This window comes from Asterias amurensis, chromosome 6, assembly GCF_032118995.1.
Source record: "Asterias amurensis chromosome 6, ASM3211899v1".
Lineage (NCBI taxonomy): Eukaryota > Metazoa > Echinodermata > Asteroidea > Forcipulatida > Asteriidae > Asterias > Asterias amurensis.
In genome coordinates this window covers 20,627,046-20,639,446 of record NC_092653.1, presented here as the reverse complement: position 1 = coordinate 20,639,446, position 12,401 = coordinate 20,627,046, and the positions used below count along the sequence as shown (strand labels likewise).

The following is a 12,401-nucleotide window of genomic DNA, read 5'->3' as shown; positions in this document are numbered from 1 at the left end:
GTACAGTATCCCGTGCAGGGTGAGCAACATAAAACATGTATTCTAGAGTGGTTTTCCAATTGAGGTGCGGCCCAAAAATGTTGGCCGATCGGATACTGTACATAACTAATGGCGGGAGACGCCGAACCATTTAAAATTTGTTTTCCTTTAAAATGTTACTTTTGTAAACATGATACACTCACAGTAGAGGACTCAACCAGTAAACATGTCGTTTTATTCCTCGCCATGACAGAATTGATGTCAATGACAAATAAAGAATCTTCTGACAAAAAGTAAAAGCTATTTCCTCGCCATATTATTAACCCGGGTAACATACCCACAACAAAATACAGGGTCATACCATGGAGGAAGGAAACATGCCATGGTTATACAAATAAATAACACAAATGCACAATACGTGTATGTAAGTAATCGTTTTGACAGTCAACCTACCCATGACATCGCGGACAAATTCTGGTGGTTCTCTTGATTTTCTGTCTTTGGGTCTGTCAGGAATATATACAGGTTTCTCCTGCAGAGTGAAAGTACACATTTACGTAACAGAAACGCATATTCAAAAACATAACCTACATATTATGATAGTATGGATACAAGTTAAGTTTGCTGAAATGGGGGCAAAGGAAGAAAAGATCCTGTTTTTACAGGGGCTGAAACACTCAATGAACCACATTCCAGTCAAATACTTTAAAGTCACTTGGAAGTGGTATTTTGTCAAAATAAAGCTTTTGTCACTAAAGTATGTGTTTTGATGAGTGGAATATGAATAAACAATAAACTAAGGTTTAAAAAAATTAGTTTTCATGCTATTTACAAGTTTGAAAACAAGCCGACCCGAGAGGGCGCTGTTTGTGACGTCAATTGAGGCGCGATGAATCGCATGCAGTGCCAACACAAGATAATAACGCTTGGCGCAAGCTAAAAACATGCCCTCAAAGTTAAAACAATACCTGATTTTGTTCATTATAGGCAAATGCTTCTAGTCAGGTACCTTCTTCGACTTCCCCACTAGCTGGAAAAATTGTTGGGATGGCGTCATGTTTTAGAAAAGAACTTTTTTCTTCATGTCAAAATGTGTAGTGTATTCCAGATTCTCGAAGCACGACGGCTCAAAGTGTTTGCTGCACAGCGCTGAGAAAGACTTGCAAACTGACCCCATCTTTAGTTGTTTTGCTGCATCCAGCAGCAATACACCTGGTTGACATTGCCGGAAAATGCAAGAAAAAAACTTTTTCGAACACTACATACTCATGACTAGGACTTGAATGTACTTGCAAGTACGTGTTCGATGTTCGATCGAGGCAAAGTCTGCCTCGATTGACGTCACAAAAGGGGTAGGCGGAGTCACCCTCACACAACTTTATTTATTTTTTAAAACATAAATCGTTAAAGGCAGTGGACACTATTGGTAATTACTCAAAATAATTATCATCACAAAACCTTAATTGGTGACGAGTAATGGAGGTTGATGGCATAAAACATTGTGAGAAATGGCTCCCTCTGAAGGGACATAGTTTTCGAGAAAGAAGAATAATTTTCCACGAATTTGATTTTGAGACCTCAAGTTTAGAATTTGAGGTCTCAAAATCAAGCATCTGAACGTGCACAATTTGTGTGACAAGGGTGTTTTTTCTTTCATTATTATCTAGCAACTTCGACAACAGATTAAGCTAAAATTTTCACAGGTATGTTTATGCATATGTTGAGCTACACCTAGTGTGAAGACTAGTATTTGACAATTACCAATAGTGTCCACTGTATTTAAAAACAATTTCTCAAAAAATTACGTTATTGTTCAGAAACACATACTTTAATGTTTGAAGAAGAAACAAAAATCTATTTCCAGGTGACTTTAAGCCTAGACTAAAAACCAAAAAAGTCATACATGTCATGTTCAGTATTTCCAAAATAAATTTTAAACAAACTTTTCCAAAACTCCTCCCTAAAAATTTGGCAAAATCAAAAAGAATTTAAGGAATATTTTTGGACTTGTTACAAAACAGCCCTTCGTTTAATCTCCAATCACAACTACCGGTACTAATACATAGCTTCTAAGTATTGTGATAAAAAGTTCATCATTAAATTGTCAATTAGCTGTTGAGTAAAATTTAAGTCACAATGGCTTTGTTATGGTAAATGTACTGACAATGACAATAAATAAATGAGGGCACAAACTTTTTTGTAAAATACTATAAAATACCCACCCACAAGTTGAAACAACAGGCCATACTACATTGTACCTTGTTGACTGCAATGTACAATCCTAACTAAATATAAAGTTTGAAATATGTAATAATTTTTGAGGTTCTCTTATGTCACAAGTCATATTTTGTGGACCACACTTCATGAGATTTCCTGTAACTTTGAGGAATTTAAACCAAAATAATCCTGTTTTTAAGGTTGTTGAAAGAGTGGGTCCAGTCCTTCCATTGGCTGAACTACATGTATTGCAACACTACAAATCAACTAATTAAGTACCAACAGCCTCATGAACCAGTGTTAACTGTGAAGTATAGCCAAGGGTCACATAAACTAGGGCATTCATAGTTTAAATCCCAAATGTTATATGTTGAAGTTGGGTAGGTCTCTTGTTGTAAACACTCTTCAGTATGTAAGTAAACCTCACGGCTAACGGTTGAGTGAGCTACCACAACATTGTTCATTGAGCATATCGCAGATCTTGCCATGTTCATAACATAACAAAGCGCTCATTTGCATTGAGCAATTTTTTTGTCCAGCCCCGAATATGCACAAAATACTATGTTCCATTATGATGAGCACTGGAGCCTTCCCCAGGGTGAAATAATTGTGTACACTAACCTAAACCAAGACTCCAGTACTACAAACCAGCTAACAGGCATAATGTCACAATGATCTCAGTCTCTGCATCCAAAATGTTTTGCTATCTGAGCAATCTCCCGACACATGGAAAACGATCACTCTCAGTTTCTTTATGCGAGGGCTCACTAGCATTTTGAAGCATCTGTGAAGCCTCACGCCCATGAATTAACACTTTTTACCAGTCATAAACAAAGGTTTATACACACCCACATGACGCGCTTTCCACCAATAGGAATAGTGAAACTGTCTGAGGTATTTATGAATGTCAAATAAGAACAGAAATCTGGAAAAGAAAGGAAGTTTTGTAGTTACAGTTCACGATTCAAGTCAAGAGAGGGCGCTGTAACCGGGCACTATTTTCAAAGACTAGTGCCCACAAAACGCGCACGCGATACCTGACCGTGTTTCAGTCAACCAGAATACAGAACAAGCAAGAGGTGTGTTATAAAAGATAATAAGACACTCGTGTGCTGGTATCCCACGCCTTGAGCTTGCACATTATTTTATGCGACATGTATAATATGGGGCCGTTCGATAGCTCCCTGTCAACATATTTTGGCAGTATTTGAGGCATAGGGTGGAGAGGCACATCTGTCCGGTATGTGGCTTTAACGCAAATATCTAAAACGTCATTTTTTTCGCACTGTCGATTTGATTTCACGACTGCTACTAAGAAAGTTATAGTCTACCCTAGAACTTGAAGAGTATGTGAAATCTATTGAGGGCACATTTACGTCTTTTGAGAGAATCTTTCATAAACTAAGTCATTTTAGACCTTGTTTGATTCAATGAGGGCACTTTAAACAGCGAATTTCTCCCATGCGTCACGTTTCTGCATGCAGTTCTTAATTTGTTTTGAATGCCCATATGTATCTGTTGCAAACAGAAAGAGAAAACAATTTACAGAATTATCCAGCTGTCTTGAAAACCTTACAGGGGATAATTTCATCCAGCATTTTGTATAGCAAAACACATACTAACCATGAGCAGCGAATGATGATTTTTGAGTAGCAACCTAGGAATAAAGCAAGAAAGGAAGCACTGAAAGATCGTGACCGGCGGTTGTTGTACAATGAGCCGACAAGAAAAGTCCAAAAGAGCCTGAAAGGTGACAAGGAGAAGTGGTTTAATGACCAGTGTTGGCAAATAGAAAACAACATGCAACAGAACAAGAGCAAAGAAGTCTTCAGCACTATCAAGATCATAAGCAAAGGCCTTGCCAGACAACCGATGACCAAGTGCATTCGCAACAAGCAGGGAGAACTACTATCAAACGCAACAGAAATTAAACAACGGTGGTTTGAATACGGTCAGACACTGTACAACCATAAAACGGGGCAGATCCATCAATCTGTGCGGAAATGCCATCAATACCTACTGACAGCAAGCTTAAAGCAGGCAAATCTCTGGGAACAGACGAGATACCAGGCGAACTACTAAAAATGGGAGGCGATAGTATGATCCACAGGTATCATTGCATCTGCAACAATAAATGGACATCTGAAAGGATACCGGATGAGTGGACAAAATCTGTCATGGTCACATTACCAAAGAAGGGAGACACCAGTTGCTACGAGAACCATAGGACCATCAGCCTTATCAATCATAGCAGCAAAATTCTCCTAGGGGAATAAGAAGGCGCATGAAACCATATGTCAAAGCTTTTCTGTCAGAAGAACAGGCAGGTTTTCGAGTGGGCCGCAGCACAGTGGAACAAGTTTTTGCCCTAAGACTTCTCATCCAACACCGATTGGAGATACAAGGTGGAAAGGTTTTTGCTGTGTTTGTCAACTACAAAAAAGCATTCGACCGTGTATGGCATTTTGGTTTGTTCGCTGTCTTGCAACGATATGGCGTCCCTGGAAAACTAATCAACATCACTAAGGATCTGAACAACAAGGCTAAGAGCTGCATCAGGATAGGCAACAAACACACTGACTGGTTTCTAACTACTATATGGGTGTGGAAGGGTTGCCTGTTATCTCCCGACCTGTTCAACTTCTTCTTGGAGAATATCCTGACAGAGGCTTTTGCTGAGTGTGACCAGTTTGGGATTAAACAAGTGGATGATCCGAAGGCATTGATGACAGCCTTGCCACCTTCTTCTCATGCTGAGGGATGGCATTCCATTCTTGATTAAGGAACCTGGGTAGGTCAGCCACAGTTGATATTTTGGTGGTTCTGGCTCGGACAGCGATGCCAAGCTGGTCCCATAGATGTTCCATGGGATTCAGGTCTGGACTGTTAGCAGGCCAATCCATCCGGTACACCCCAACATTTTTCAGGTAGTCAGTCACCAGTCGGGCTCGATGGGGGCCAGCGTTGTCATCTTGAAAGATAGCATTTGGAGTCTGCCAGTATGGGACTGCATTCGGATGTGGAATATCGTCTTGCAAATACCCATCAAACAAGGTGTTTTTCATGAGATGAGAGTTAATTGTGTCCGATGAGCTCACTTGTGCAAATCATTGTGTAAACCATTAATAATTCTGAAAAGCTTGATCGGTTCGATTATTTAACATTACCTATTTACCATTCACAGACAACGGTAATTTTGGCACATTTGATTTGTGACTTTGCCTCATTGTTATTCGTGTAGATAAGTTCAGCAACATGTAATCATTGCAAATGTGGTATCATTTTAAAGAGGAATAGTTCAGCTTTGCATTGATATATACCATATACAAAGAGAGTATTAAATAATAAAAAATAAACTGGATTGAAAAAAGTTTCCTTACTTTTTGTGAGCAGTTTATTTCCCTTTTGGTTCGTAAGTCTTTTTCTCAGTCGCTATTTCATAAGTTCATATTTCATAAACCACAAGCTATTTTGACAATCTATACATCATATGAAAGGACTTTACAAAAAATGGATATCTTGGTGACATTCTCTTGACCTTTTGACCTGTATAAACTGGAAGTGCCTGTAAAATGTTTTGAAAAAGTGTTTCAAAGATCAGTCTACTCATTTGCTGTATCTCAACAAATGCATACAATAACAATCCTGTGAAAATTTGCGCTCATCAGATGCTTGATTTCGAGACCTCAAAATTTTAAATCTGAGGTCAAGACCTACCAAGTCTCACGCATTAGGCGTGAGACTCGGGCATTAGGGGTCTGTCTCACGCTCACACGCGCCGCAACCATTTTCTCACGCATTGGGGCCAGACCGGAGAAAATAAAATAAAAATAACGACAATGCATTGCCATATTGCGCACGTGTGTACAAAAACACCATCTACAAAGTTTGCACAATCTTCAGATTGCATGCAGTTTATCAGAATCATCAACTTGAGCTGCCGTACAAACATAGCGCAAACTTGCAGATTGCGCACGCTTTTGCTATCCCAGCAGATTTAGCAGAAAATTCGGCAGAGCGCAAAACGCACATTGTGCACAAGTTTGTCCCGATTCGTTTAGCAAATTCGTTCAATGTGCTACACGAGCGAAGACTCTTCAACAACAGGCAGGAGCCGAAAATTAATCTTTTGGGGGGAAATAATCTGACACAATCGTACCTCCACATTAACCACCAACATCTCCTGTGTACCTCATATGAGTTTGAAGTATACTGAAGAGGTTTTTTTATGCGTTTTGAAACACTTTTTCTGTCCATAAATAAATTTCTGGGGAAAAAAGTATTTTTTTTTTTTTAGGCCTCTGAACTTGGCATCTCTTGAGGTCTCAAAATCAAATCAAATACTTCTTTCTTGAAAACTACGTCACTTCAGAGGGAGTCGTTTCTCACAATGTTTTATACTATCAACCTCTCCTATTACTGGTTACCAAGTAAGGTTTTGTGCTAATAATTATTTTGAGTAATTACCAATAGTGTCCACTGCCTTTAAGATGCTTTACTATATAAGACATCAATTGATTTTTTCTTAATACTTCTTCTTGTTCTCAGTGCGCTTACAAAGGCACCTTTCCCCAATTTGTATGAACTTGAAACTTCACACATAGTTAGTTCATTATTTCAAAAAATCCTAACTTTTGATCTACACAAGGGATTCTTACAATCAATACATCATCAAAAAGGTCATCATCATCATTATCATGAGTCTACTGACTTTCATTGAAAACCTGAACACCTAGACTACATTTCTAGTTAGTTTTTATTCTTCCTCTCGACGTTGATTGTCCGCAAGAAAACACATAGTTGCGAAGCTTGAATTAAGTTGAAACTTTGCATGCAGGTAGACAGTAAAATGCTTTGAAAAGACAGTAACCAGTAGATATAAACTTTTGATCTACATTAAATTCTCACAGGACTAGAAAACCGATTATGTGAGAGGGTAGCAGGGTGTTTTTCTTGTCTGCTAGATTCAGCTTCTAGATTCAGCTTTTAAATCCAGATTTATCTACAGTAATTCCATGCCATCCAATCTTCATCTACAAATAAATGTGTTTATGGAACATTGTTGATCAACTAAGCTATTTTGGGAGGTAACATTTTCATCGAGATTTGGAGATATTTATTTGACTTTTTCTTTACATGTGATTGCAAAAATCCAGATGTCAGCCATTTTATATATCTCCTAAAAATGACCTGGACTGTCAATAATTTTCATCATGGCTTACGGCAGTATGATTTTATTGCTTCTCACCATCATTCTGTTTCCCTCATGGACTTATCAAGTGAAGAATTTCTGGGATAATAACTCACCAGATATTGGTCCATCTACATATACTTCTAGACATGATGTTCAATTGTTATTCATCCCCCATCATTACCGTGGAGTCCTGCAAACTTGTACCACACAACCAACAAGACCATGGTCTGACCATACACAGTACAGTGGTTTCTTCAACTTATCACGGCTGACATTGTACAAACCAAGTACTAGAAGCTACAAGCGTAAGTTTGGACATGCGCCAATCAGCTATTACTCCAACTGTGTTGCCTCATTCAACATTGAACTGGATGTTTGTGGTGATATTGAAAGCAATCCCGGTCCTACTGCAAGTGCAAATGTTCTACCACCATCACTACCATCTATCCAGTCCACTCTCACATCTCAACCATCGGCATTATCCGAGACTACATTGGGACTCTCATCCAAGTCTACCCTTAGTGCAGTTCTGTTCAACGCAAGAAGTATTGTCAACAAGTTACTTCTTTTTCAAACTGAACTAGATGTCTACAAATACGACTTGGTTTTCATCACGGAATCCTGGCTAGACAACTCAATACACGATGGAGAACTATCTTCTGATTGTAACTATGCCATTTTTAGAAAGGACTGAACAGACATGGTGGAGGTGTATTTGTCACAATTGCCAAACATTTATCTCCGGTTCATAAATATGAGTTTGAACATGTTGATATTGAATTGATTATAATTGAAATACATACTAAACGTGGTCAAGTGTTGCTGGGGTTGCCTGTACAGGCCTCCTAGTGCCTCTGTTAAATTTTTTGATCATTATCAATCTGTCGTAGAAAATATATTACAATTTTCTCAACAGTATGTTGCCATAGTAATAGTTGGTGATTTTAACATTGATTCCCGTACACAACCATCATCGGCACGTCTGAATAATATCTCTGATATTCTCAGTTTACAGCAGTTAGTCACATTCACCACCCGTGATGGTAATTCACCTACTGTTCCTGGTTCGGTGATAGATTTGTTATTTACAAATAGACCAGACTTGTTTTCCAATGTTACGCAACATCCCGGACTTGGGAACAGTGATCATAATGGTGTTAAGTTTGATATATGTTAACCTCTTATGGTTACAAAACTATGAATCGGTCTTTGTATCAGTATTACAAAGCTTACATCGATACCTTATGTGGCACTCTCCGTATGGTGCCTTGGGACACCTGCTTTTCTTTAGACAATATTGATGAGATTTGGGGTTGTTTTAAAGACCTGTTGTTTGCTGCTGTAAAAGATATTGTTCCTATAGCCAAATGCAAAGGTAGAAAGAAACATCCTTGAATCTCACATGATATCACTGTTTTATCCAAAAAGAAGAATAGAGCCTTTAAAGCAGCTATCCGTAACAAAGCTAATCATAACTTATGGGCCAAGTACAAAAAGCTTCGGAATGAGGTCAAATATCGTACTAGACTTGTGCGTATTGTGCTTTTATCAGTGACATGGCTACGAACTGTTCAAATAATCCCAAACAGTTCTGGTCCTTTGTTAGTACTCAATGCCGTAAGAGTACAATTACAAGTTTTCAAACTGATAATGGTGTCATCAATGATCCAGTTAATATTGCTCAGAATTTCAATCTCATGTTTCAAAGTAATTTTAGCTGTGACTCTAACAATATCATTGACATATCCTGTGATCATGTTAATTTCGATTTTCGTCTTTGCAACATTTCCACAACCCCAGCTGAGGTAAATAAAATTCATTCAGAAAATGAAATTGAATGTTCAGACAGGTGTGTCAAGCTGGGTCTACCTCTTTTAATCAACAGGGTTCATTTCCTTTCAATTACGTTTGGTCTTTGAAAAGCATTTGTAACCGTCTGTTATAAAATGCAAATAAGTAGAAAGATGTTGTAAAAGTAGAATACAATGATCCACACAAACATGCCTCGAAATTGCACGGTTTTCCTTTTACCTCGTCGACTAACACGGTTGGCCATTTATGGGAGTCAAATTTTTGACTCCCATAAATGGCCGACCGTGTTAGTTCGCACAGTAAAGGGAAAAACACGCAATTTCGGGGCAAATTTGTGTGGATCATTGTATTCTACTTTTAAAACATCTTTCCAACCATATATGCATTTTGAAAAAAAACGGTTACCAGGTTACAAACGCTTTTTATAGACCAACTCTTCCGATCCAAGGCAACGTGTTCCTTTAAATGTTAAAACAAATTTGACATTGACACGGACACTCTAATTCCCATTAATTGTAGACATATCGAATCTGTTAAATTTGTCCATCATCTGGCTCGTTCCAATGCTACCCATCATTCTCTTTTTCACAGATTCCCTAGATTATGGGACGAACTACCGGCCTGCATTAAAGATACAATTATCCATAGTTTATCCTCCTTCACAAATTCCCTCAGAAATCATTTATTAGTCCCTGGACAGGAGGTCCCCTTGACCAAAACAGTTTAACTTTCTAGTTGCCTTGCCCATTCAAATACCTTGCTGCTGTTTTTTTTCTCAAATTTATATTGCCTTCTGCATAATTAACTAGAATCTCTCTTTTAACGATTTTGTATTTTTAATGCCCATTAGTGCTTTTATAGTTTTAACTGCTTGTATAGTTCTATATTTTATACTGTATGCCATGTTTTAATAATGTCCATCTGTAATGTCCCTTTTTGTCTCTTCTTAAATTGTGGCATCAGGAGATTAACTCGATAGTAATTTAGTTTACTTTTTTAAAATCCTTCAGGGGTGCTGCTTTTTTTGTAATTTTATTTTGCATGTTATGTTTTTGTTTTCTTACTGTCCTTATTGTCTGTGCTTGAATTTTTGCCTGTGAAATTAATAAATGAAATGAAATGAAATGAAATGAAAACATCATCGGAAAAAGGTCATAAAAAACTGTGTGAACTATGCTTCACAGACATGACCCCATTTTGATCTTGTCTTCTGCTTCAAATCGGAAGTTGAAAATGTAAAAATACACGTAGCTTCTAATTAGTCTGCGTTCAAGGCATTTCCAAAATACACTTCACCTTTCGATTAGTTAGTCTCTTCTACAGTCGTCAGTATTTCATAAGTTCATATTTCCTAAACCACATACTATTTTGATAATCTATACATCATACATGTACATGTATGAAAGGGTTTTACGAACTTCACAAAAGATGATATGTTGGTGACCTTCTCTCGACCTTTTGACCTGTCTGAAATGGAAGTGCCAGTAAAATGCTTTAAAAAGGCGCAATTAAATGGCTTTTGATTTATTCCATATTACACATTCCAAGAAAACATTTTTGTGTGGGTTTCTTTGCATTTTGACGAGCAATTAAACAACACTCTTTTCATGGATTCAAATATATAAGCACTCAATTCTAGTTAGGTGTTCGGGCAACAGCCCGAACAACTCTTCGTTATTGTTTGGGGTTTTTTCTTTTTAGGTGTTCGGGCAACAGTCCGAACAACTCTTTGAAATTGTTCGTTTTTTTTCTTTTTAGTTTTTAATATTCTTCTCCGAGTCGATTGTCCGCAAGAAAAAGCATAGATGCGAAGCTTGCATTAAGTTGAAACTTTGCACACAGGTAGACAATAACCAGTAGATGATACAAAACTGTGACGTCACGATGACGTCATCAGTTGACGAGATACACTACTTTAAAGTTTATTATTTCAGAAAATCATAACTTTTGATATACGTGGGGGATTCTTACAATTATTACTTCATCAGGAAGGTCATTAAAAACTCCTTAACCCACACCTGTGGTGTCATGCTATTGTTAAATCTCTCCATTATTTTGCACAAATGGCGCGATAGGTACAACTATTTGTACACCCATTGTGCAAACGGGTGAAACTGTCATAAAAGAGTACAGCGAATAATGTAAATGACGCCATGGACCATATTATTTTGTTTTTAACACATGTCAATAGAGCTACGCATGTATTACAAAATGATCGTAAAGTCTTTCTACCAGTGAACTGCTACATTATTAAATTATTATTTAGCTGCGATGTTAAAAAATGTTAGAACTACAACAGTTAAAGTCCGATAAATCAATTTCATTTTAACCGTTTTTTATTTTATTTTAACTAATTCAAAATGCTTAATTTGTTATACACAAACATGGTAAGTGAGTAAAGTCCCTAAAATTTAAGATTGCAAAGATACTTCTTTCTATATCATTATAAAATAACAGGAATTTAACTGAAATTGTTGATCAAATTTATATCCGAAACATCTGAAACTACCGGCTGGTACGGTATGTCACTTCTTTTATTTTCACCTTTTGGGGTTTGTGTAGACCAAGCAAGTTGGCTACAACATCATCCGTATTACTCGATAAAATTTCTGTCACTCGATAAAATTTGAGTCAGAAAAAAACAATGTTTTTCTGCTGCCACGGGTGGTGCTCACTGGAGCGAAAAAGCTTACGTAGTACACACAAACAATTGACTCAAAAATTAAACAATATAGCGCCATTTGTGCAAAATAATGGAGTGATTTTAACAATAGCATGACGTCCCAGGTGTGGGTTAAGTCGAATAATGCCCTCGGTGAACGCGCCATTCGTGGGTACGAATGGCTCTCGGGCTTCGCCCTCGGGCCATTCTTACCCACGAATGACGCACACCTCGGGCATTATCCTATACGTAAACGCCTCACAGATATGACCCCTTTTTTACCTTGTCTTCTGGTTCAAATCGAATTTTTTGTATGTTTTCTTCCAAAATACATTTTGGGTTTCATCTACGACCATACTACATGTACGTTGATTACACCGGTTCTCGTCCGATCACTGAAGTAAAGCAGCATCGGACCCAGTCAGTACTTGGATGGGAGACCACTTGGCCACTTAAAGGCAGTGGACACTATTGGTAATTGTCAAAGACTAGCCTTCACAGTCGGTGTATCTCAACGTATGCATATAATAACAACCC

At 37.8% G+C, this 12,401-nt stretch overlaps 1 protein-coding gene across 1 annotated transcript in view; it reads right to left on the bottom strand.

The window, feature by feature from the left end:
* The window catches only part of LOC139938484 (PRKR-interacting protein 1 homolog), a 53,396-nt gene that overhangs the window by 20,209 nt on the left and 20,786 nt on the right, over positions 1 to 12,401 (bottom strand). The window contains exon 2 of the mRNA XM_071934043.1: positions 433 to 511. Coding sequence (XP_071790144.1) covers positions 433 to 511 — 79 coding nt within the window. The remainder of the gene's footprint in view (positions 1 to 432; positions 512 to 12,401) is intronic.